Source organism: Corythoichthys intestinalis, chromosome 13, assembly GCF_030265065.1.
Source record: "Corythoichthys intestinalis isolate RoL2023-P3 chromosome 13, ASM3026506v1, whole genome shotgun sequence".
NCBI lineage: Eukaryota > Metazoa > Chordata > Actinopteri > Syngnathiformes > Syngnathidae > Corythoichthys > Corythoichthys intestinalis.
The window spans coordinates 39,422,752-39,449,403 of record NC_080407.1 but is presented as its reverse complement, the minus strand read 5'-3'; the positions used below and the strand labels follow the sequence as shown (position 1 = coordinate 39,449,403).

The following is a 26,652-nucleotide window of genomic DNA, read 5'->3' as shown; positions in this document are numbered from 1 at the left end:
CCCAGAACCGTGGACAATGGAAAAATTGGCTATGTCACTCCAACTGAAGGAGAAAAATTTGGTAGATGAGAAAACTCAATTGAAAGAGGAGAGAGAAACCGCCACTTGGCGACAGCGTGGTAAATTAGACAAACTTATTGTAGAAAAAGAACAAGAGAGGCGAAGTCTACACAACTTCGCGACTGTGGCAACCGCTCTTAGTGCATTGCGCCCTAGAGTAAATAATGATGAGTATGAAGAGGCAAAAGAGGGATTTGGAACGGTGATGGGAATTTATCCTAACTTGCCTGTCACCACCACTCAGCCTAATGCCCCACACATGTTTGTGCCAATTCCCCAACCTCCACCATATGCGGCGCCAGGCATCATGGCACCTATTGTCACTTTGGGTGGACAGCTGGTTATGGATGTGGAAGGTGAAGGTGACAGGGTTCCCCAATATGCGGTTAATTTGATTGAGCAAGCTGTGAATGTGGAAAGACGTAATCGTGGCAGTCTGAAACAGGTAGCGGTAGGCACCAGTCCTTTACCTCAAGTGCCGAAGCGTGGTGATGTGAAGCCAGGGGCAGAAGGTGCCAGTCCGTCACCTCTGGTGTTGAGAGGAGTTACTCATATGCATGGGAAGACAGATGAAGCGTTAAAGCAGGCAGATGGAATGTGTGGAAATCAATGTAGAGAAGATGAGAAAGATATGTTGAATTTAGCAATGACTAAGGTTAGAAGAGAGCAACAAGGAAGTGTGCAAAAAGACTTGGGAAGTGAAAATGAAAGTGATGAGGAATGTGATAAGCAAGGAGGGCAGGATAGAAGATTGCTGGCTATTATTACCGATAATGAGTCTCGGAGAGATAGAGAAAGACGGAATGCTGAGCCTCATGGTGGTTATGACTTGAGGAGTGGTAAAACGCAGAAGTTGCAAGGAAATTTGATGTTACCATTAGTACCGACCCCATTGGGTCAGCGCTATGAGTCATTGGCTTTGAGAGATGTGACTGCAATGATGGATAAAATGCCCCCGTTACATCAAGGAGGAAAAATGTGGTTGTCTAAATTTTTGGCTTTGATGAGTGGACAGACATGTACATTGGGAGATATTAGACAGATGCTGGCTGGCGGCTGTTCATTGGTCCAACTCCAAGCTATTGAGGAAGCAGCGGGAACTACTGATTTGGGGAGGGAAACGCCTCTCCCTCGCGTTGCTGGTCAGTTGTTTGAACAGATTAAGTTGTACTTTCCACAGCCCACTGATTTGGCTCCAACTATGTTTCCATATGATGTTAAAATGTCTCCTCCACAACATTATGCGACATGTGTTGAGAATTGGATTGAGATTACGGGAAAGCATCCCGCCGCGTCCCCTGAGTCAGAAGTCTTGTTTAGAACTGCAATAGTGGATGGCTTACCCGCGGAAGTTAAAAAACAGTTGAAGAGTGATCCAGACATTTTAGTTTGTGCTGAAGGCAGATTTAAACGTCACTTGTTACATCATTGCCGCACACATGCAGAGACACAGAGTAAAGTGGATAGTGAGACTGAAGCGTTATCTAAACAATTGCTTAAATTGCAACTGGCTAAAATGCATGGGGAAGCTAAACAGAACAAAACACAGCAGAAAAGAGAGACACAGATGTTGCAGGGACCGGCTGTGATGGGGAGGGGCCGTGCGTCTTTCCGAGGCGGATACGGGGGGCGTGGAAGAGGAACTCCACCCCCGGGGGGAAGGCCCCAATACACTCCCAGTGCATGTTTCATTTGCGGATCATTAGATCATTGGGCTAGGGAATGCCCACAATATAGACCACAAGCCCGCCCTATGGGAGGAGCCCAAAGGCCAATGTCACCGCCTCAAGCTCAAGCAACAGCTCCATCTGGTGGTCATCCATGGCAAGCTCAAAGAACAGCACCATCTGGTGGACATCCAGGGCAAGCTCAAAGAACAGCACCATCTGGTGGCCATCCATGGCAGAAGTCATACCCGCCAACAGGCCAGTACTATCTGGACGATAGTGACTGGCAGGGACAATACGACTAGGGGAGCCTGGGAAGCCCAGTAAGCAATGGCCTGGCAGAACCCATGCTTCAAGTAACAGTGGCTGGACAAACAATACACATGCTGGTGGACACGGGGGCAACCTACTCATCTATTAATATCAACTTACCTCCAGCCGCACTCTCAAAGAAGACCACTACTTTGGTCGGCTTCTCGGGACTACCCCAGATTCTGCCTTTTACGAAACCACTGGACACGACTATCAAGAATACTGGACAAAGGTTCTGGCATACCTACATACACTCATTGGGGACTCCCATCAACCTCATGGGACGTGACTTACTGGCAACCTTACAAGCTCAGATCCTGTGTGGACCACAAGGGCTTCAAATACGATTCCCAGATGGAAAAATACTACATTGTCAACAATCCCTGGGACAAGATGGACAATGGTTGATGGCTCCATTACCTGCCACACCTGAGACAGCAACAATTTACTGGACTCTCTTAAATCCAGAAACTCCCTTTGGGGGAGGTGTGTACTCGACCTATCTCCTGTGGAAACCTTGGATTTGCTCATTGGCACCCTACCATCCTCCAGTCGATCCCTTGCACTGTACGTTGTTTTACGACAGGGAGTGTGATGATGTGTATAGGGATTTATTTGAGGAAATTGATGGTAAGGAGTGGCAATTGTCGTCATCATGTATACTGATCGGAAAGGAAGGTGTTGCAGCAGCCACAGATTTGACACCAGAACAGTTGCCTTGGTTTAAGATGGCACAGGAAGGCTACCCCCACATTTCGCTGGCTGTGGCCCCCGGGCACGAAGCCAGACAATTGGGGCCGATGGTTAGGCGCCTTTTGGAAGAAACAGAATGGGTTAAAACAAACATTCCAGATTTGTGGTGGGCCCCAACAGAAAAAGCTTATAAGATACAGCAGGTGATGAAGGATGAAGGGAGATTGGAAATGGTTTTGTTATCCCGCCTCCATGGCAGGGAACTCTTGGACCACGAACAAGCCTCAGCCATGCTCGACACAATGCCTGACACACTTTGGTCACAGGGACCATTTGATGTGGGTTTTTGCCACTCTGTGACTCCAATTAAATTGTCCATAGATGAGACTCAGATTATACGGAGACCGCAATACAGGTGGCCGCAGGAAGCTGATCAAGGAATGGAAGACACACTGAGGGGTTTGTGGGACGCCGGTGTCTTGGAGTTGTCTAGCTCCACTTGGAATACACCTTTGCGCCCGGTTAGGAAGGCTGACAAAGTGACTTGGAGAATGGCACATGATCTTAGGCCAGTGAATGATGTCACGGTGACACCTGTATTGCCGGTACCAGACCCGCATCGTATCCTAGCTAGTTTGGACCCCTCATATCAATTTTTCACAGTGATAGATTTAGCCAACGCATATTTCTGTCTTCCACTCTCGCCTGAAGACCGTCATGTCTTTGCATTTTCATATAAAGGAGTGAAGTTACAATATACACGGCTTCCACAGGGATTTAAAAACTCACCAGGTATTTTTAATCAGGTGCTGAGGGAACTACTGGCACCATGTGCTATGCCGGAAGGCACTGTATTGTTGCAATATGTGGATGATTTGCTGATTGGAGCTAAGACTGATCTAGCTTGTTTGGCGGCAACTGGAACGGTTCTGCGTTGGTTAGGTCAGCTTGGTTTCAAGGTCTCTAAGAAGAAGTTGCAGTGTTGTAGGCAGAAGGTAACTTTTTTGGGTAGAATAGTTTCTCCATCAGGCCTAGCCATGTCACCTGCACACAGAAACTCCATCCTCCGCCACCCTCGCCCCAACACGGTCAAGGAAATGTTGTCTTTCCTAGGACTGTGTGGCTATAGCCGCAACTATATTCCCAACTTTGTTGACAAAACGGGAATTTTGCGAGGCCTAGTGAAAGAACAAGGAAATCGAAACTTGAAATCTCAGCTTGTCTGGACCGCGGAGGCAAACAATGCTTTTGTCTCCTTGGTTCAGGAACTGGCCTCTGCAGCAGCATTGGCTACCCCTAACTATTCGGTTCCCTTCCATTTAGATGTGTCAATTTCTGGGACCATTGTGAATGGTATTCTCTATCAGAAAGTCAAGAATGGTCGTGCAGTCTTGATGTACTGCAGTGTACCTCTGGATAACATTGAACAAAGACAGCCTGATTGTACTCGGTACGCAGCCGGATTGGCCAAAATTCTTCAAAAAACAGCCCATGTGGTCATGGCCCACCCACTGAATGTACTCACTGACCATGCAGTGTCAGCATTTGTGGGGTCGGCCGCGTTCACTTTAACACCACTAAGACAGATCAGGCTTTTGAAAATTTTGACCGCCCCTAATGTCAACTATGTCCACACGGGAGTGAACATGGCTGACCAGATTCTGATCGGCCCACATGAATGTGCCCTTAAAATCAAGCCACTGGTCAAGATCAGACCTGATCTATATGCGGAGCCCTTGGATCATGGTCGGATTCTGTTCACAGACGGGTGTTGTTGGAGAGACAAGCAGGGCAACTTACACGCTGCAGCTGCAGTGGTGGAATGGCAAGACGGCCACTTCACCACTATTAAATCCCAGCAGATGTCAACTCACCCATCAGCTCAGGCAGCTGAGGTATTGGCACTTATTCTGGCATTGGAATCTGCCCAGTGCGAGGCAGCCACCATCTACTCTGACTCAGCGTATGCAACATCTGCCGCTCACATAGATTTGCTTGGCTGGATGAAAAATGGTTTCATTACTGCTAAAGGAACTGACATTGCTCACAAAGATCTGATGATTCGCCTAGGTGAGGCCATTAAGGCCCCAGCAGAAGTCGCTATTGTAAAGATACCAGGCCACTCTAAATCGGATACACTTGTGGCCCAAGGCAATAACGCTGTAGACGCAGCTGCTAAGGCAGCTGCTGGATACCATGTTGAACGTGGTATGATGATGTCTCGCGGCCCAATTGTAGTTGATGGCAACCACCCGGATGCAGCTCTTCTTGAACCAGTAGATTTGCCAGCATTAATTGACCTTCAGAATTCAGCCTCTCCTGAGCAGAAATCAGTTTGGCTCGCGGCAGGTGCGTTTAAATTACCTGACAAGCTTTGGGTCGGCCCTAATGGCCGACCAGTTCTCCCTGATGGTAAGTTGTTACAGGACACCTTGCTCGAGGCCCACACACCGTCGCATGTTGCCCCGCACTCCATGCTAGCCAAACTTATCATGTGGTGGCATCCCAAATTCTATGATGTCGTATGGAATTTTGTTACAAATTGCGAAACGTGTCAGACATTCAATGCGAAACCAACGTTGAAGCCCAAACCTGGCCTATTCCAACCTGCTCCATGGCCAGGGGCGGAGATTATTATGGATTTTACGGACATGATCACCAGAATTAATGGCAAACGTTACCTCTTGGTCATTGTTGACGCCTTCTCGGGATGGCCGGAAGCCTACCCCTGTGCACGTGAGGACTCAGGTGCCGTAATCAAGTCATTGGTAAATCATTACATACCGACTCATGGATTCCCCGCTCTAATTAGATCTGACAATGGGACTCATTTCAGTAACAAAGCCTTGGCCAAGGTTGAGTCTCTCTTGGGTTTAAAACATCGTTTCGGTTGCGTATATCGACCTCAGAGCCAGGGAAAGGTAGAACGTATGAATCGTACCCTCAAAGAGAAGTTGGCCAAAATCATGGCCACAACAAAAATGAACTGGCTACAGGCCCTGCCACTGGCGTTACTTTCGGTCCGGCAAACGGTGAGTAGACAAACTGGATTTGCGCCTTTCGAGCTCCTGACAGGTAGGTTGATGCCGGGACCGGCATCTTCACTCGTACCGCCACAAGACTTACCTGTGCCTGATTTGTCGCATGCATCCTATTGGTCGTATCTGAATGCACTTGTCTCCAGTGTTTCTGCACAGGTCGTTGAGAAAGCCAGATCAGCGGCTCCTGAAGATCTACCATCTCAAGTCTCGCTCTCGCCTTACGTATATGTGAAAGTCCTGTCAAGAAAATGGTCTGAGCCTCGGTGGAAAGGCCCGTTTAAGGTCATCGCTCGGACCTCTCACGCTGTCCAATTGGACGATCATCAGAAGAAGTGGTATCATTACTCACAACTCCGTCCGGCTCCACAGTCTTCGTGAAATATGGGACCGAGTCAGTCTTTTGGGCGTGTGTCTCACCCGCCCAAGAGAGGGAATGATGGGGATGATGTCACTTGGCGTTCTTTGTGTCTGTTGTTTATGGGAGGATGTCTGTTACTATGTGTTTCAGGGCTTTTAATAAGGTATGTGTCTAATGTGGAGAACCAACTGCTTGCGTCCACGCCAACCGGAGACGCTCAGGGAAGTGGACATGCACAAGTAATCATTCATTATAAATGCCACAATAAGGTTTGGTATGAAGCCGAACACAATTCCTCTGATAGCCTGACTAAGACAGAAAATTCCATCTTGCACCTGAAATGTGTTGACCCTAATTGGCAAAGATATATTGAAGCTTTTAAATGGTATGAGCAAAATGCGTCTTTACATTCAAAATTACAAATGTACCAGGATATGTTGTTTTCTTGTACATCCCAAACATTGATGCCGGAAGGTAAAACAGGAACATGTGTGTATTTGTGTCACGAAGATGGTCAATTCCTCGTTACTACATGTTCAGGTCCAGATAGGCTAACATATGGTGAAATGTGGACATTCTATTCCAGATGTTTGGGTAACCACCCCATCTACAATATACCAGACGCCTTACAATTATTAACAAAAGCGGAATTTGGTCTTCTAAGTCAGCAGAAATATAATGATAGTGTTAACAGACGTTTGCGTTTACCCCCACCTCTAAAATTTCCTGTTTGGTATTGTAATGGTAGCCAATGTGCAACAAATGATTCACTTATGCCAGTAGTATATCACACCCACGTAAAAGAAAGAATACATAAAAGACAGAATGAGATAAGACGGGGAGTAATTCTCTCACACCCTACAAGTCAGTGTGATACCACTAGAGCCAATCAATTTGGAATACAGGTTTGTATCCCACCAAACATGACAGTACAAGTCACAATACCGTATACAAGTTTGAGCAACGGAAAATTTAAAGGAAAAGACTATAAGGACTCTATTTGGTACCTCACAAATGATCAGTTAGACAGGTCGTGGAAAAATTTGGTGTGGGATTCGAAGGGTTGGTACAAGTCATGGGGTACTAGTACAAGGGCTCGTCAGCATCAGCAAATGATTACAGGTAAACAAACCTCTGATGGAGTTATATTATGGATAGACACTTCTAAAAGTATTAATTGGGGAAAACAAGTCCACTGTTGGGGTTTTCAATTAAATGCGTATGCCAAGTCGTATCCCTATTTTCAGTTGGCTATATGTGCAGGGTTAAATAACTCCCGTGAAATGCAGCTTAGTCCATTTACGAACCCTGGTGTGATAACACAGGTCATTAAAGAAATCGATGATTGGTTTAGAGTAGTCACAGGCGTCACCAGCATTAATAATAATTGGCTCCTCATGGTTGAGGAAGCTGCTAAAAGTATACAGTCGGATTGTATTGTATGTTTAGGCGCAAGACCTCTTTTAAAAGTAGTCGTGGCACCAATATCTGTCGATTGTACTATACCTGTGTTGACCCAAACAAAGTTAACTGGTGTTTGCGCCCAATATGACCAAGCTTTTCCTATAGTAGGACCTGAAAAACACAAGCCCATATTTGATAGTCAAATTGCAAAACAGAATTTCACATGCTTTAAATTGAAAGGAGTAGGTGAAAGTATTGGCTTTATAAATCATGAGTGGTGTCAGCATAATTTGCCTATGATTAAAAACAGCCCGGTGTCCCGAGCGGATGTCTGGATCTGGTGTGGCCAAACCCAGTTGTATGACCGATTACCCAATAATGCAACTGGAGTTTGTTCATTGGTAACCCTAATTATGCCAGTAACAGTTGTCCCAATAGATGCCCAGTCGTCCGCACAGAACTGGGGCCAGTCGCTGCAGAACCTTCTACGCAGATCCCGGAGAAGTGAGTCTCCACTGTGGATGTTGGAACCAGATTCCACTTACATTGATGCCATTGGCATTCCACGAGGAGTACCAGACGAATATAAAATAATAAATTCAATTGCTGCAGGTTTTGCTAGCATCCTACCTTGGGTAACTGTCAATAAGAATGTAGATATTCTAAATTATATACATTATAATGTCCAACGTTTAGGCAATTACACGCATGAGTCATTATCTGCTGTACATGAACAATTAGCGGCTACTTCATTAATGGCCTTCCAAAACAGAATTGCATTAGATATGCTCTTAGCCAAAGAAGGCGGAGTATGTGGGAAAGTGGGGGAAACTTGTTGCACCTTTATTCCCAATAATACTGCCCCGAATGGCAGATTGACAAAGGCACTAGAGGGATTGAGCACATTGAATGATAAAATGAAAGAGCACTCCGGAGTGGACACAAGCATCTGGGACTGGACTAAGGCATTTGGCAACTGGAGAGGTTTGATCACGTCTACTCTGCTTACTATTGCTATTATTGCTTCTGTTATTGTTCTCTGTGGATGTTGTTGTCTTCCATGCCTTCGGACCCTGGCCACACGTTTGATCGAGAAAACCTTGGGACCAGTACCACCAGGAGGCCAATACGTCTTGGTCCCACTCCAGGACAGAGATGGGGACCAAAATGATCAATTGCTTAACGCCGCTATATAATCTTTGTTGTGTGTTTTAGGTGGTGACCTCACAAGTGAGGTCAAGAGAGGGAATGAAGGGCTGAGGCTGCTTATTTGCTGCTTTTGAATCAACTGACATTGCTCCTTTGCTGCTTTTGAGTCAACTGGCATTACACCTGAGAGGAATGAAGGCCAATGCATAATTAAGGCGCGCCCTAGTTCGTATCACCTGGCCGCCACTGTGTTTGGGACATGTTAACTGGAAAATACCACGAGGCAGGCCCATGTCTAAGCACCAACGAAGGAATTATGGACATTGAAGGACAATGGACAAAACTGGTGACTCACGGCAGAAATGCCGACAACATCTTAATTCTGCCTGTTTGGGAATGGGCCGGAAGCTGAGGATCCAGAAGAAAGAAGAGAGTGTATATTTTACTGTGTGCTGTGTATGCTTTACTATGTGCTATGCTGTATTATCATATATTAATGAGTAAGTGTCTGATTATTGTATATACATTGTTTAGAGATGACCAGGCCAAGAGGCTATCGTTCCTAGCGGAAGGTAAGAGAGGGGAATTTTGTCCTGGCTTCAAGAACAAGCAAATATATACTCCCAAATAATAATCAAAATGATATTAGAAGTGCAGGTTTTCGCCCCCCTCTGGCATCTCACCCTTGGTAATTAGGCATTTTAATAAATGAATAAGAAATAAAGAATTGAATAGAAGGCCAACACCAATTGACCTTGGTGATTAGGCATTTTGGTAATGATTAATAGGCCAAATACCAAGGGGATCTGTAAATAAGCTTAAGTTCCAAATACGAAGCCATGAGGCAATAGCTTGCTTGCACGTACAAGCTGATATGAATACTATATATGGGCATGTTTATCAAAAATTTAGTGGAAGAACTCAGTGTGTCTAGGTGAAAACAGATGTTTGCTTGATTTAGGGAAGTGTTTTGAAGAAGTATGCAGACGAGGTTACAAAGTGCGAGACCTCTTATAAGAAACCATGTCCTTAGAAGAAGAATTCCTGGAAGAACAAGAACCAACCAATGAGAGACAGAAAAGATCATGTATCCATGCATCGTCATCATTATGTCTATATAAACCATGTACTTGTCCTTGGGTATTGTTCTCTCTTAGCCGCAGTGTTCCTGTGTATTTGATAAGCTGAGAACCCAGACGTCTGTAATACTTTTACTTGGGAGAATTAAATCTACCTTTGCTAATCTGGTCTGATTGATTCCTGGTCTCTTCTGCGACAGAACGAATGCGCAAAATTGTTAGGTGCGAGAAGGTAAAGGTATAGTATAACTAATTGGATTAATGTTAATTGGAGTCAGATAAGGTAAAACAATTGCTGAAAACTGGTATGTATATTCGTTCAACCTAACAAGGTGAAGAAGAGCACTGGCTGCATCGTTCCTCATCTTTGTTTCCTGCCTTTTTGCTGTTCTATGAAATCTGTTTAGACACAAAACTACATAGGCTGTTCATGTTAATGACACCAATGTTAAACATCAAATCTTCATAGCTGAGAAAAAAACAAGTGACATTAATACTGTTAGATGAAAACTGACAGTGATGTGTCTATTCTTGTCCTTGATAATGACAATTATTAGTACTAGAGGGCCCAAGGAGCCATTATATATGGAACCATTATGTTGCTGTGCAAGATTACTGACAAAAAGCTTGAACATCATTGGCAGAAAGTCACGTGGGCTTTACAGGCTACAGTCAGACACCGAAAAAATTAATGATCTGGGGGTTTGAGAATTACACATACCTGTTTTGCTTTCTCTCAAGCTCAACATGCTTTTTCAGAGATTCGGTAGGAGTCATCTCCTCGAGTTTCAATGTTGGCGCCCAGTCAGGATTTGTTCGGTCGTACATGTTAGCAGAGCGACCTGAACATCGTTTAGAGAGACACGAATAACATCAGCTTAGTATTTCACTTATCCCCAACATCACTAATTAAGAGAAGGTTGCTGTGTGATAACGGCTTTAAAAACCAGCGACACACGGGGAGAGAATCGGCAGGAGCAAAACTTTTTGTCAAGGAATGTGCTCGTTCCGCGTGGGGTCTCTCGTCTGTCTGGAATTTTACCAACCAATCCTACCGTGTGTCCCTGGCATTAGCTTGCTTGCCTTACAACAGTACTTTTCAGACACTCACATATGACAAAATACGCACTAGATTTTACCTGTAATGAAGTGGTCCGAACAGACCCTGACATGTTTCGAGGGTTCATCTTTCCTCTTAATATTTGCCAACCAGAGACGACGACGTTCCTCTGTGAGCGATTTAGTGAAACCCCCTTCATGTTGTCTGACCTTTGGAATGGAGTACAATCCTATTTTCTTCGTCCCATCTGCTCTTTTCACACATCCACGGACCCAACAACCATCTTGAGTGCTGTTGTATTATGTAATAGTTTGCTCCTTGTTCCCAACAACAATGGCGGCGCAGGGGCGGATATGACGTCAGACGGGAACGGTGTATTCGTCATGTGCTTCGGGATACACGTTTTTAAGGTGTTTCGTGAGGTTTGTGGTATTACCACAATATCTGACAGTTTTGGCACAAACTGTGCACTTAGCCTCGTTGCTATTTATTGAATTGAAATATGTCCAAACCAGACTTCTTGTACGTTCCGTCGTCAATCCCGCAGCCATGCTACCAGCTTCCAAACGTTTGTTGTGGCTGTGTTGGTGCCTCGTGAGAGGGGCGGAGGAAAAGCATGTTGATCGATACACAGGATAGGGACGTAAATGGGGGCGGGAGCAGACGCCGGTGCACTGCTTATGTGCGTGCACTGCTTACGTGCGTGTAGAAGGCGAAAGGGAAAAGTAGTACATAAAGTGAGCACAAAAAATAGACAAAGAAAATATAATCCTGTATATTAATTCCAAATATCGATACTTTTGCTTGGGGATCGATACCTAAAACTTAACGCGTTGGATCGAAATATTGATATTTTGGTATCGATCCGCCCATCATTCGTCGCCACAAGCTCAGTTCGGTTGCCCGTGCTAAGAAAAACGTGCTCAGCAATAAGTTGCTTTTTGTGCGAATTTAACCCAAAAAGTTCGCGACGTAGCAGGTCCATAACTACTTGACTGGAACCAATTCGAAAGATTTGGTCCGTCCATCTTCAAGTGGTCTTTGTGTGCGTTGAAGGCTTGAAGCTTCGCAGCCTAGTTAGCTTAGCATAGCCTGCGAACAAAGAACAACGTGAACATCAAGTTGGAACGACCTAGTGTGCAAAAATGCGAGCAAGAAGGACGCCAGCCGCAAAGTTGGAAGCGGAACTTTGTGGCGCAAAAGCTCAGCGACGACATCAACTCTCGACTGCTTGCAAGATGCAAGTAAAAGTTGTTCTTCGCAGACTAGCAGGTTGGAAATATTGTTCATTTTTTCCCCCGTCCCCATGGTGTTGATTTTGAATTGAAAGATGTGCATTCAAGGCCAGGCCTCCCTGTTTAATTGCATTGGACGTCTATCGTTTTGAATCATAAAGATTGATCCCAGTGGCGTCTTCGGGGGTAATAAAATATTGTGGCGTTTGCTTAGCGGAAGTTTGGTCGCGAAAAACAGCACACGAGCCTCAGCGCCTTTTTCCTACTTTCTTTATTCACTTCCCGCCACCCTACCAATGCCAAAACAACAACAACTATATACACTGACGTAATCCAGTCCACCAATCCCAGCGTCGCGCCGGTGCACCAGCACACCAACGACAGTCCCGTGCTGGTGCATAAATTAACCCATTGATGACAGTCCCGGCGACGCTACACAGCCCCCACCTAGCCGGTTAGTTGTCCCCAGCAACCGTAGCGTCCAGAATGTAATCCTGTAACCGGAAAGGAAGTCTGCGGTGCCGCCGAGGACGCCCCGTCTCTACTCCAGCCGGCGTTGGAGGTGTCCGAGAGTTCTCAGCCCGTTCCTCCAGACTGGCCTCCGTCTCTGGAGTTGCCCGGGGTTGATAAGGGGCGAGCCGGTCCCGATGGAGGACGACCACCCGGTTCCTCCTCAATTTCTGTACTCGATACACCACGTCCGACAGTTTCTCCAGAACAGTGCACGGTCCCACCCAGTGGCTCATGAGTTTTGGGGACAATCCCCGCTTTCGCTCTGGGCTGTAGATCCAAACCTGTGCGCCAACAGCGAAGTCTTCCCCTCTACAGCGGACGTCATATGCCCTCTTCTGGCGAACGCCAGCCTGGCTGAGGGTCTGTCGGGCTACGTCGTGAACCTCTCGTAGTCTGTCTCGCAGATGGCCATAGTAATCCATTCCGGCCTCGCCCACCACCTCTGGCTCAGGAGGGGATCCAAACACCAGGTCAACAGGAGTGCGGAGCTCTCGCCCGAACATGAGAGCCGCGGGAGTGCATTTAGTGGACTCCTGAACCGCCGAGCGATATGCCCATAGGACCAGAGGGAGATGTAAGTCCCAATCACGTTGCTGACGGCTGGTCAAGATGGCAAGTTGAGTGGCCAGAGTGCGGTTAAAACGTTCCACCAAACCATCACTCTGGGGGTGCAGTGGCGTAGTACGGGTCTTCTTGATTCCGAGTCGCTTGCAGACCTCACTGAAGACCTTAGCCTCGAAGTTCCGCCCCTGGTCACTATGCAATTCCTCTGGGGCACCAAATCTGCAGAACATCTCATTGACCAGATGTTCGGCGGTAGTGATGGCGCTCTGGTCAGGGACAGCATAGGCTTCAGGCCATTTGGTAAAATAGTCCATGGCCACCAAGACATATCGATTTCCTTGTTCGGTGACTGGAAAGGGGCCCAGGATGTCAACGGCCACACGCTCCATGGGTGCCCCCACCTGGTACTGTTGCAGGGGGGCATGCGAGCGTTGGCCTGGCCCCTTCTGTGCTGTGCAAGTGTCACAGCGGTGCACATGGAGTTCAACATCTTGCCGACATCCTGGCCAGTAGAATCGGGAACGGAGGCGCAGCAGGGTCTTGGTGACGCCGAAGTGACCCGTTCCGGCCGAGCCATGGACGAGCTGGAGGACTTGCATCCTCAGGTTACGAGGCACCAGGAGTTGGAGGATATCACGGGTGCCAGCAGGATTCTTCCAGCGACGGTAGAGAAGGTTGTCACGGATGACAAGGCCAGCCCACTGCGAGTGGAGTGCCTTAGTCTCTTGGTCGAGCATAGCGATGGCTGCCCATGCTGGACGCTGGTCGGCCTCCAGCCATCCTCGAACACGGCTAAGAATGGGGTCCCCTTCTTGGGCGTGTCGTAACGCCACCAGGTCAACTTCAACCATGTTGGGAGCCGTCGCTGTCGCTCGGTCGTTTGCCCCACCCCGGCCGAGAGTATTCTCTTCGGCCGTGGCTGCTTCTGGATGTGCCGCTGCCACTGTGGCCACCGGTTCTCGTTCCTCCTGGCGTTGGCAGTGTCGGCAGTCATTGCAGGGCCGCCGTGACAGGGCATCAGCGTTGGTGTGTTGACGCCCTGGACGATGATGGATTTCGTAGTCGTAGTCCTGCAGCGTCTCCATCCACCGAGCGAGCTGTCCCTCGGGCTCCCGGAAAGTGAGAAGCCAGGTGAGCGAGGCGTGGTCAGTGCGCAGAAGGAATTTTTGCCCATACAAATATGGCCGGAACCGGCGCAGTGCCAAGATCACAGCCAGCAGTTCCCTCCGTGTGACACAGTAATTTCGTTCAGGCCGGCTGAGGGCACGACTATAGTAGGCGACGACTTGCTCACCGTGCTCGCCTTCTTGTGACAACACTGCCCCTATGCCAACGTTACTAGCATCAGTGTCCACTATAAATGGTCGCTGGAGGTCGGGGTAGGCCAACACTGGAGCTTCAATTAAGGCTCTCTTGAGTCTGGTGAAGGCCCGGCCACAGTCCTCAGTCCACTGAAACACTTGCCCCTTTTGCGTCAATTTGTGCAGAGGGCTGGCAATGGAGGCGAAGTCCCGAATGAATCGACGGTAGTAGGACGCCAGGCCCAAAAAACTGCGCAGCTCACTGACATTCCCCGGCACCGGCCAGTCTTTCACGGCCGCTGTCTTAGCTGGGTCGGTGGCCACCCCCGCCGCATTGATGACGTGGCCCAAGAATGACGTCTCTCGTCTAAACAGGTTGCACTTCTTGGGGTGGAGACGAAGCCCAGCTTGTCTGATGGCGTCGAACACCTCCCGTAGGTGGCTCAGCGCGCTCTGGAAGTTAGCTGCATGGACTAGAAGGTCATCCAAGTAGACAACACAGCGGCTGCGTGGAATGTCAACGAGCACTTTCTCCATCAGACGCTCAAAGGTGGCTGGAGCATTGCAAAGTCCAAATGGCATAACTCTGAACTGCCATAATCCTTGTCCCAGGGAGAATGCAGTCTTTGGTCGTGCCTCTGGGGCTAGTTCCACCTGCCAATATCCGCTCCGCAGGTCAAGAGAGCTGAACCAGCAGGAGCCGGCGATGTAGTCAAGGGCATCGTCAATACGCGGCAGGGGGTAAGAGTCCTTGCGTGTAACTTTATTGAGCTGCCGATAGTCTACACAGAATCGCCAAGTGCCATCTTTTTTCTTGACCAGAACTACTGGGGCTGCCCATGGGCTGGACGATGCCTCGATTACTCCCGCCTCCAACATCTCTTGAATTTGTTTTTCGGCTGTAGCACGCTTGGCGAAGGGAAGGCGCCGAGGCCGAAGGCGAATGGGGCTTGCATCCCCGGTATCTATCTCGTGCTGAACCAAGCCGGTGTGTGTGCAGTCTTTGTCTTTGGCGGCAAAGATGTCAGCAAAACAGTCCAACAGCTCCTTCAACTGATGACGCTGGCCGCTTTCTAAACCATCACTGCTCCGTTGGTACAGCTCCTCGATGGCTTCCTTGGTCTCAGCGGATGGTGGTTGTGGATTCGGTCTCGTGGCTTGTGGTCCATCGTGCCTTCTCATCGGCGATGGCATGGACGTGTGTCGCAGTCCTTTTCCGCCAGCCGTTTGCAGGGGAATCACCTCCGAGTCCAATTTTAGTGCAGTACTGGCTACGTCCACCACTGCTTTCCATTTTGAGAGCAAGTCGAGCCCAATGATGCAGGGATCTTGTATTTGGGCCAACCAGAACTGGTGGTCCACCTGTTGTCCAGCCACGGTCACAGTGAGAGTCTTAACGCCCCACATCTTGGCTCGTTCTCCTGTGACAGTCATTATGTGCAGTTTGGTGCGTTTCCATCCTTGGGGTTTTTGGGCCGTGGTACCAGGCAGGGTACCAGGGCAGATGAGGGAGATGGTGGACCCTGTGTCCACCAAAGCCTTACACAGGGTCCCATTTATGCAGCAGTCCAAGTATAATCCATGTGCTTGCCCGAGGCGACCCAGTCGTAGCAAATTCGTGTGGGAGGACGAGATCGGTGGCAGTTCTCCCGCTGTGCCACCTCTCTTTAGTTTAACTGCTGGTCAGCGAGTGTTTTCGGTGCCGGAGCTGGACAATGGCGTGCGACGTGCCCGGGTTCACCGCACCGGAAGCACTTCTCTTTGTCTTTGTTGCGACGCCACTTCGGCCGGTGCTGGGGTGTGGTGGCGGCTTGGCAAACCACTTCGTCGTCGTGGCCAGCTTCGTAGTCTCCTAGATCAACGCGGTGAGCTCTGTGCCTTGGCCCACAGTCTGCCCTGCTGTCACACAGTATGTGTTCGACACGCTCAGCCTCACCGAGCGCACTAGCCAATGTCTTTGGTGCGCACAAACGAACATGTTGTTGAAGCTGCTGTGGACGAAGACCCCGAATGAAGGCTTGCAGGGCCAGTTCTTCCTGCGCCATGGAACTGAAAGTGCTGTAACCTTGTCTTGCATGAAGCTGGAGGTCTGCTGCATAAGCGCCCAAACACTCATTTCCTTTTCGATGACGGTTGAACAGCTTGTCCCTTGAATCATCAGCGTAGTTGCGGTGTCCAAAACGTTGACGCAGAGCTCCCTCTAGTGCTTGCCAACAAAGCCGTTCTTGTGGCCGAAGATCAGTGAGGATCTGCAGGGCATTTCCTTCCAATGCAAGGGCAACTTGGACCGCCGTCTCTTCATTTGACCAACCATTAAATTGTGCCGCCATTTGAACTTGGATGAGGTAAGTCTCCAGCGGTCCCTCACCATTGTAACGTGGCAGTTTGGTCATCACTTTTTGCCTCGGCATCTCCACAGTTCCACTTGCTGCTTGCACACTGCTTCCCATGTTATATTCATGGCATTTGGGAATGCTTGATGTCGCATAATGGCGCCCTCCATGGCAAGGACGGGGATCGATCCTCATCCCATCAAAGCCCTCCCCCTCGTTACTCGCCTCCACTCGCTGATCTTGAGCGCGGCACTCGCTTGTTCCCTCAGAGTAGCGTAGTTGCTTTGGCTTGCTCTGATAAGGGAGGGGGGTGCACGCCGTCTCGTAAAGCCGCCCCCTCTCATTACTTGCTTCAGCTCGTCGTTCTGGGGAGCGACGCTCGCTCGCTCCGTCAGGGTGGCGTTGTGCTTTCGGTTTGCTCCGATTCGCCAAACTCCCGTGCTCCATTTGCAAGCGTGAAATGAAATCTTCAATCTCCTCAATTGTGGTCGCCATCCTGCAATCCCACTTCTGACACCAAATGTGGCGTTTGCTTAGCGGAAGTTTGGTCGCGAAAAACAGCACACGAGCCTCAGCGCCTTTTTCCTACTTTCTTTATTCACTTCCCGCCACCCTACCAATGCCAAAACAACAACAACTATATACACTGACGTAATCCAGTCCACCAATCCCAGCGTCGCGCCGGTGCACCAGCACACCAACGACAGTCCCGTGCTGGTGCATAAATTAACCCATTGATGACAGTCCCGGCGACGCTACAATATTCTTAAAGCAGTAATATGATGTAATTTCATAACATGCCAAATAGGGTCACAATTAAAGTAATTAAACGTTGTCCAAGAAATAAAGCATGAAAAAATAATTTATATGTTGTATATTTGACAAAATAATGGCGTTTCCGAAGTTCGAGCCTGAAAGGGGACGAACCCGGAAGTGATCCGTCACACCGAGAACAGCGATGTCAGCGCTCCATATGGCCGCCATACAAAGCCCTTCAAACAATGATTCAAACAGCGATATAAGCAATAGATTTAGTGCAAGGGAGGAGATCCAAGTTTTTGAAGAGTTGGAGGAAGAAGAGGAGGTTGGAATTTTATGTTGGACCTAACATGTATTAGCCAGACGTTAATCAGGATGCAAACAATGTGCCTAGACTACCTGACATGGAATGGAGACAAGACCCATCGAGATTACAAGATTGGTAAGATATAGGCTGTTATTATTTTCATTATTTGAAGATGCAGGCATTTGCACATAATTTTATGTTTTTGTCTATCTGATTACATTGTTTAAAAAAATTATAATCAGACTGCATGTTCATTTTGGCAGATCCTGCAGCTCTCGTGCATATAAAATAATAATATAAAAACGTTGGGGGGAAAGAAGGAGATGAGTCGTTGATGGCTTTCTCCACTTTGTTGTGGCAACAATAAGAAAACAAAATAATAGCGGACTGCCGCCACATTCGACCGCGAAGTTTTGCTTCTCGCTCATCTCCGCCTCGCCTCGTACTACCAGCTACTACTACTTCCTAGCTGTAGCTATCGGCAGGAAGTGGTGTCTAATGGCGTGAGGAAATGTCGTTTTTTCACACAAGCGAACAGATAACAAAGCACCACTTCAGTGTTGTCCCGAGACTACATTTCCCATGATTCACTGCGGGACTTTAGCTGTCAACGGTCACATTTGACAGCATTCTGCCGCGGTCCTCCTCGCCAGCTGTTTGCTCGCCATTCACACTCGTTTGCATTTGATCGCTAGTCTGATACACTCCCGCTTTTTCGGTGAGGTCTTTTGTGTTTATTCGTTATTGGATCGTTTTTGTTCACTGTAAATAAGAGCCCTGAAGCAAGAAGGGGTAAGTCGCCATTTCTGTTCAACCCGTTTTCTCCTGTTTTTTTTTTAGCGTTAGAAGCTAGGTTGGTGGCTGTCTTTTCTTCGTTCTTTTTCATGATCAGGGTTTAGTTAGCGGGTGGGGTTCAAGTGTAGATTCCTTTTGTTTGTTGTTTTGGCCTGGGTTTACCCTGAAGCCGCGCTTCATCTACATTTTGTACATATTCATTGCAAGTTTGATTGTTGTGTACATTTTGTGCCACTTGTGAAATTGTGTGGCTCGTTTTATGTTACGCCCTTCGCGAGCCGTCCTTGGGGCGTAACACTAGCGAACACAACAACAACTATGCCACGAGGTGGCTTTCGGCTAACGTCGCTAGCTTCTACTGTACATTCCACAACAGTTGGCAGCTCTGCTTTGACAAAGTCCTCAGTCATCTATCCAAAAATCACACATACTTTTTGGCAAATCCTTGATCATAAGCTGACCGGTTAAAGTGATCCTCTGATTTAAATACATGTAGGCTCTAATAAACCACAATTGTTCTCTTGTACTAAAATATGTTGTTAGAAACACATAAAATGTTAAATCAACGGCAATATTCTATAATATTTAGTCCATATTTTGACCGTTAGTTGGCGCCATGGTTTGCGGGCTCGCAGTGATGACGTAATTGGTATCTTTCCAAATGTGTAGCGTGTTCAACAATTGCTTATTGCTGCCTAAACTCGCGAAGTAAAATGCCTCGATGTGCTGCTTTTGGATTCAATTTCCAGTCAAATGGAAAAAAGGGGAGTGAAGTGAGTGGTCAAGGTGGAATTATTATTTTTAGTGAATAAGTGTGCATAAGTGGAAGCTTCTCCCCCTTTTTGGTCCCTGTATGCATGTATCCTAGCCACCACGCGTTACAACTGGCGCCCGAACATTTTTCCTGGATCCTCAGTCAAGTAAGGGTCCCATCGCGTCTGCAATAATGGTTTTGGATCTGTCCATTTATTTTTATTCGTTGGTCCCACAGCGGCTTAATAAAAACACAAATCTACTTCCATCGTTATTGAGAGAGAAAGAAATTAAGAAAGCTTTAAAACTAAAAGCCGCCGGGGAGTCGTTTTTTTTTTTTTTTTTTTTAAATTTATATTTCATTACATAGACATGCCTCGTAGGGAAAGGAGATTGAGGGATAAAAAAAAGGAGTTGGATGAGGCTGCTAAAGGCAGTGGATACCTCATCAGCAGGATGAATAGCAGACCTGGTAAGAACAAGTTTTCAAGGATAGTCGGGTATTAAATACAATTATAAACACAATTACAATGTTATTTTTCTATAAGATTTTATGTCATTGCTTTATTAATCATTAGGTGCTAGAGTTGTTAAGTATGGATAATAATGAAATCATAGTTTTGAGAAAACTGTGCTGTTGGTGGCTCAGTGACCATCTGACGTGGTTTGTTCTCAGATGAACAAGTTGAGGAAGGAAGTTTTGATGCAGAGGTTGAAGGAAGAAAAGAGGCAGACTGACTGAGTCACAGCCAGAAAGTGTTGATGACAGTTTTGATTTCTATTCACTGTTGCCCCCTCCCAATTAAAGTATGTCACAGTCGCAGCCAATTATTATCTAAAGCTGGTTAAAATTGAAGTCATGTTGTTTTAAGGTGTATTAAATACTTGTTCATGTACCCCTTTTGATCTACGAGCACCCGCCCCTCCACCGGTCTCTGCACGGCCCTGCTGAAACACAGTGTGGGTCGACAGAGCTCAATATTTTGTTGCGGTGTACAGTGTACTGGAACATATTTCCTCCACACCCTTCTCACCTTTTTAACCCCTGACCCATTTTCATGCCTGATGCATGTTTGCGTACTGCTGAGCTCCCGAGTGAAGAGTGGTCAAGGTGGAAATATTATTTTTTGTGAATAAATGTGCATAAGTGGAAGCTTCTCCCCTTTCTGGTACTTTTATACGCGTATCCTAGCTACCACGCGTTACGATGTACAAGACTTGGATTACACAAGGTGTGCTCTTTGGCCTGTACTGTATGTAACGCACACGACAGCACTGGATGCTAACAATCTACATAATTATATTGGGAAAACGTTTGAAAATGCAATATGCTTACCTTGAATATCTGCTAATAAAACCGGACAGCATACACTCTCGCTCCCAACTGGACTTTCCAACAGGACTCTCTCGCATCACCAGTTTTGCCCAATTTTTGTCTTAACAGGTATTTGCTGCACGCATTTTTCCCTGAAGTTCGTCTTGTGAACAACCGACAGTGCTGTCCTGCTCTTCACCTTTCAGATCTGGTTCAAATAGGAAGGGTAGAACTGACGACATGTTGGGAAAGCTAACGAGTGACAAGCTGGAATTTCGGCATTCGGGGCCAGTGACGTCACGCACTGCGACGTAACAAGAATGGCGACCTATCACTTAAAATAATTTTACAAACTTTATTAAAACAAAAACATTAAGAGGGGTTTTAATATCAAATTGTTATAACTCATACTAACATTTATGTTTTAAGAATTACTTGTCTTAAAAATAGAGGATCCCTTTAACAGGCATGAAAATCTCTCACCTTTCGGCGAAATTCGCCGTTTTGAAGTCAAAAAGGGCGACCTACGTGAATTGCGTAGATCCGAGGAGAAATTCTTTTTGGGAGGGGGGGGGGGTCGGGAGGTTTCATTTAAATATTATTATTATCATCATGTGATTAACTTAGTACGTAAACTGAGCACTTAAGAACACAGTCAGCAAATCCTTCTAGATGCTTCGCTGACGAGAACCAATCATCGGCCCAAGCTGCGTTCCATTATTCCAAACGTGCGCACTCCTTACGCGTGTACATGGAGTGCTCGGAGAGCCTACGGTTGCATTGCAAAGCTGCGAAAACAAAAAGCAGGCCTTATCCACATCGGGGCAGACCAGAGCGGCAGACCAGAGCGCAGCATACACACTTGCCTGTATTTGCCAGCAGATTGAATTTGGTGAGTAATGGTTTCAATCGTTTTCACGTTTTGCGATATAAAAAAAGTTACTGCCATCCGTTGCAGCTTGCGTTGAACACTGCCAGAGCTAGTCAAATCTCCCATGAAAAAAAATAGCTCCCGTTAAATTGGCGTCAAGCTTGTGTATTTAGCGGTAATATAAACGAAGAAACACTGTTGAGTCAAATTAAGCGGCATTCTCTCGGATGGAGGGGGCGCCTCACATCGCTCCCGTCGTCCGCCGGAGACGCGTTATTTTCGGCTTGGATTTGAGCTGACGGCCGGTGTCGGCACAACAGCGGCCCGACGAGTGGTGGGAATGAGTCCTGCTTCTTAAAGCTTTTCAGAAATACAGGGATCACTCGTTTTTCGCGGTTAATGGGGACCAAAACCCGCCGCAATAAGTGAAAACTGCGAAGTAGCCCCCCCCCCCCCCATTTTTTTGGGCGTGTTCAATGCATTTATTCAGATTTTACATTGGAAAAAAGATACATATATATAAGACATGTTTTTTCACTTTTTTCACCAAAGTATCATTTATAAATGGTTTTCAAGCACTTCAAAATGTAAGAATTATGATAAGTTTTAAACATGTTACTGCCCCACCGAATTATTTTTAATCAAGAATAAAGTAGTTAGAAAATGCTTGGCTTTATTAAAAGCTTCATAGTGAGTCTACTCAAACCCTCTCAGGCTTTGGTAAACGGTGATTGGCACATGTGCAGAGTTTTTCTTTATATATATATACTTTTTGTTTGTTTGAAGCAACTTATTTGATTGAATAATAAAGACACAAATGTCCTAGCCAAAATGTGGCCCAAACGCAAAACATTACTTAAATGGAAAAATCTGTTTCAATCAAGAAAAATAGTTTTCAAATGCTTTTTTTGTCTCAAATTTATTATTGCAATCAAAAACATTTTTTTTTAATTGAAGCTACTTTTTGGGATTAAAAGTATATACTGTATTTTGATTGAAGCAACTTTGTTTTTGATAGAAGTAACTTTGTTTTTTGATTGAATAATAAAAACACAAATCTAACTCCATCGTTATTGAGTGAGAAAGAAATTAAGAAAGCTTTAAAACTAAAAGCCACCGGGGAGTCTGTTTGTTTTCTTAAATATTTATATTTCATTACATAGACATGTGTCGTAGGGAAGGGAGATTGAGGGATAAAAAAAGGAGTTAGATGAGACTGCTAAAGGCAGTGGATACCTCATCAGCTGGGTGAATAGCAGACCTGGTAAGAACAAGTTTGCAAGGATAGTCGGGTATTAAATCCAATTACAAACACAATTACAATGTTATTTTTCTATAAGATTTTTATGTCATTGCTTTATTAATCATTAGGTGCTAGAGTTGTTAAGTATGGATAATAATGAAATAATAGTTTTAAGAAAACTGTGCTGTTGGTGGCTCAGTGACCATCTGATGTGGTTTGTTCTCAGATGAACAAGTTGAGGAAGGAAGTTTTGATGCAGACGTTGAAGGAAGAAAAGAGGCAGACTGACTGAGTCACAGCCAGAAAGTGTTGATGACAGTTTTGATTTCTATTCACTGTTGCCCCCTCCCAATTAAAGTATGTCACAGTTGCAGCCAATTATTATCTAAAGCTGGTTAAAATTGAAGTTATGTTGTTTTAAGGTGTATTAAATACTTGTTCATGTGCCCCTTTTGATCTACGAGCACCCACCCCTCCACCGGTCTCTGCATGGCCCTGCTGAAACACAGTGTGGGTCGACAGAGCTCAATATTTTGTTGGGGTGTACAATATAGTGTACTGGAACATATTTCCTCCACACCCTTCTCACCTTTTTAACCCCTGACCCATTTTCATGCCTGCTTTAAGGAAGCAGGCATCTTCGAAGTGTTTGCAGCAGAGAACACTACTCGATGATGGCGTGAAATTCATTCGCTTCGTGCGAACGAAAGATGTCCATTTACGTGCCCTGCTATCCTTTGGCCACTCATACAACTTTTCGTTTGAGTGAGAACAAAACATTGCCACACACCGCCGTGGCATCGTACCGAGAAGCAATGCGACAAACAATACTGTTCTATGGCGGACTTCCCTCGCACTTCCCGGTGTGACGTAATTTCCGAAGATTGCCGAAGAAAAGCATTTTCGTTGTCAAGGGCGTTGCTATGGGTTAAACAAAGAATCTGGAAGGGTTGCGTTAAAAAAAAATAACGAAAATATGCTTATAAATATTTAGCCATTGATATTATTCTAAAACATGGTTGGCCAACCTTACTTCAAATTACAGCTTTAAGGCAACCTAAATAATATGGTGTTGTTTCCTTAAAAAACATACCATTACAATAAATACTAACATATTCAAAATGACAATGCCAGAATATTAATTTAAACCAATAATCATATATTTATTGTCATTATTAACTTAAATATGATCGGTACATCATAGAATAAAGTAGGGAGCCCCTTCAGTGCATCGCTATCCAATCCACTCCACTTGTTTATATAGAGAAGGCCCACATCGCTGAAAACACAGTCCGCGTTTTCCCTGTGACCTAGCTAGCAGTCAGTAGTACCTTTTTGCCCCCCCGCAGCCGGTCTCTGCGCGTGTCTTTTACTTACCTTTGTTGTTTTGCGGTCAAAATTTACATCCCAGCTCTAAAGTAAAGCTGCTACTTGGCTAGTTAGCCTGAAATGTATTGTGAAAGTCCTAGTAGAGTTAAGTGTGCAATCTTGTTACCACTACCTTTGGGGTGGGGGACTTCCTTCTGGAAAATCAGCTGTGTTTCACGTAGGAGTGGGAACCTCAGGGCACCTCACGATACGATACGATTCGCGATACAAGGCTCACGATGACGATTATCTCACGATACAACGATTATCAATATATTGGTCAGAAATTGGATACATGATATTCTACCGTACAACTGTTGAAACGGGAAAAAAAAGATATTTCAAAATAGAAAAAATAATATTTCAGTCATTTATCAAATAGTGACACCTTTTCTGTGCAACATTGCTGTAAAAATATAAATCTACTGCAAATTGTGCTCCTGCACATATAGAGGAAACAAACCACAACCACTGATATCTCTTGGAGAGATCACGATGAATGGCACCCTTAATTTCTTTAAAGTTTTAAATCTTAAAAAAAAAAAAAAAAAAAACTACGTAGGTAGGACACTGTAGGTGTCAGTCAGCAGTTGAGCTTGGAGTGGGGCAATGATAAAATTGGTGGGTCTTTTCTTCGTATATGACCTTTGTTGCCAAAAGCGTTGGTTTGAGCACTTCCACTATCTGCTTCAGCATTTGAGATGTCAGACTTGGTCAGTCACAGTCTTCCTCACCTTAAAAACAACAAAATAAAAAATATTAGCTACTTCATAGCTTTTGAGTTGAAATCCTGATTTTTTTTTTTTTTTTATGTGTGGGAAGTATTGAATTAAAAAAAATATGAATTGAATGTATAGAAATTACAAATGCAATAATTACCTATTTTTAATATGTAGGCTACATTAATTATCATGCACATCACTATATCTTGGAACCTATTCAAACCATTTTTATAGCTTATTTTATCAAAATGGCAGTAATAACAGTTTGTGTAGTAAACTAGATGGAAAGTGGTTCTCAAATAATATCAAATAAATCGGTAAATTCATGTGGGCTTGTTCGATATTCATTCTCATCCAGTTTAGGGTCCTGGTTTATTTTAAATCATTCAACACCAAATGTCATCAAAATAATACATGTAAGTTAAAAATCAATTACATTGCAAAACTTTCTTACCTCAAGTGATGAAAACGAAGCAGTGAAGAAATTCGGTGTGCACTTCGTCCCCAGCTCCCAGTGAACCTTATTTTTGTTAGACAATTCTTGCATACAGCAAAGTCCTTGTTCACCTTACTTCCTTTCTTGTTGGTGTAAAATCTAAAGTGTGTCCCCGTGTGTGATTTGTAGCAATGTTTTTCTCATTTTTTCCTCCAGCGTTCTCACGAAGCTTTTTTATTTTTTCAACCCACTTGGAGCTGCCTCTCTTCTTCTCTAGACTACTTGTGCGGACTTTACCTTCACTGCCACTCCCGAGCGCCCCTAGTAGACCGCCAAGGAATTGCTCAGCAAACATTGAGCAGTTTACAGCATCCATACTCTATTGTATGGCCAATATGTTAAATAAAAGTATCGATACTTGGCGGGAGCATATCGATAACCGATCGGGTTGCAAAATATCGCGATATATCGCTGTATCGAGATATTGTCACACTCTTAGTTTCATGTACGATTATCATTAGTGAATACTGGATAGTGTTGTCGTTGGCTTTTGACCTTGTACCTTCAACACTGCGCATTCTTTTTCTGTTCTGGAGGCTTTACTAAAAACGGAGTCGACACACAAATACTGAGAGTCTCAGGGTGCGGTCAAACAATAAATACATGTTTTAATGAATGAGGCACACACATTCCAGCATCTGACTCCAACATATACCCCACATTATACAATCTAGTGGATGTTTACTTTACTCATTCAAAACCATTGGTCAACAAGGAACAGTACTGGGGGAAGTCTTGTGACTGATTCCCTGATTGGATGAACAAAGACTTGAGTTAGACTGAAGGGGGTTCATGTTACACCTTTATGGTCTTCAAAGGACTAAGATAGCTGAGCTTACTCTTATGACACCAAATGGTACATGTTAAAATTAACCAGAATGTCAATGGAAGAATGAAAGACTACATAATGCATACAAGTAAACATATAAATGTAAGTACATAACAATAGTTATTATAATACACTAATTAGCGGTGGGAATCTTTGGGCATTCAATTATGATTCAGAGCCTATGATTCGATTATAAATCGATCATTGATGCCCCCCCCCAAGCTATTAGCTGCTTTTAATGTTTCATACTTTAGTTACAAAAATTGTACAAAAAGCCTCTGAGGCGTAAATAAACGACTATTTCAGTATCAAGTTAACAGTTCAAAACAGTAAATAAAATACTCAAGTCTCCACTCTGTATTCCCAGCTTTAAACTACAGTCAATTAATTTAATGTTGTGAGTTAACCGTTAAAAGTTGTTAAAA

At 45.3% G+C, this 26,652-nt stretch overlaps 2 protein-coding genes and 1 long non-coding RNA gene across 3 annotated transcripts in view; 2 read left to right on the top strand and 1 right to left on the bottom strand.

Annotated features, from left to right (window-relative positions):
- The window catches only part of LOC130927694 (E3 SUMO-protein ligase ZBED1-like), a 287,791-nt gene that overhangs the window by 23,884 nt on the left and 237,255 nt on the right, over nt 1-26,652 (top strand). The gene's annotated exons all lie outside the window — the stretch shown is intronic.
- LOC130927709 (uncharacterized) lies at nt 10,094-11,083 on the bottom strand. The gene is made up of 3 exons (XR_009066499.1): nt 10,903-11,083; nt 10,485-10,605; nt 10,094-10,178 (listed from the first exon to the last, which is right to left on the bottom strand). It is a non-coding gene; the product is annotated as an uncharacterized LOC130927709 (long non-coding RNA).
- LOC130927683 (gastrula zinc finger protein XlCGF26.1-like) overlaps nt 11,952-26,652 on the top strand; it is a 44,210-nt gene continuing 29,509 nt past the window's right edge. Inside the window, exon 1 of the mRNA XM_057853645.1 lies at nt 11,952-12,095. Within this exon, the coding sequence (XP_057709628.1) occupies nt 11,969-12,095 (127 nt within the window). The 5' untranslated portion in view covers nt 11,952-11,968. The remainder of the gene's footprint in view (nt 12,096-26,652) is intronic.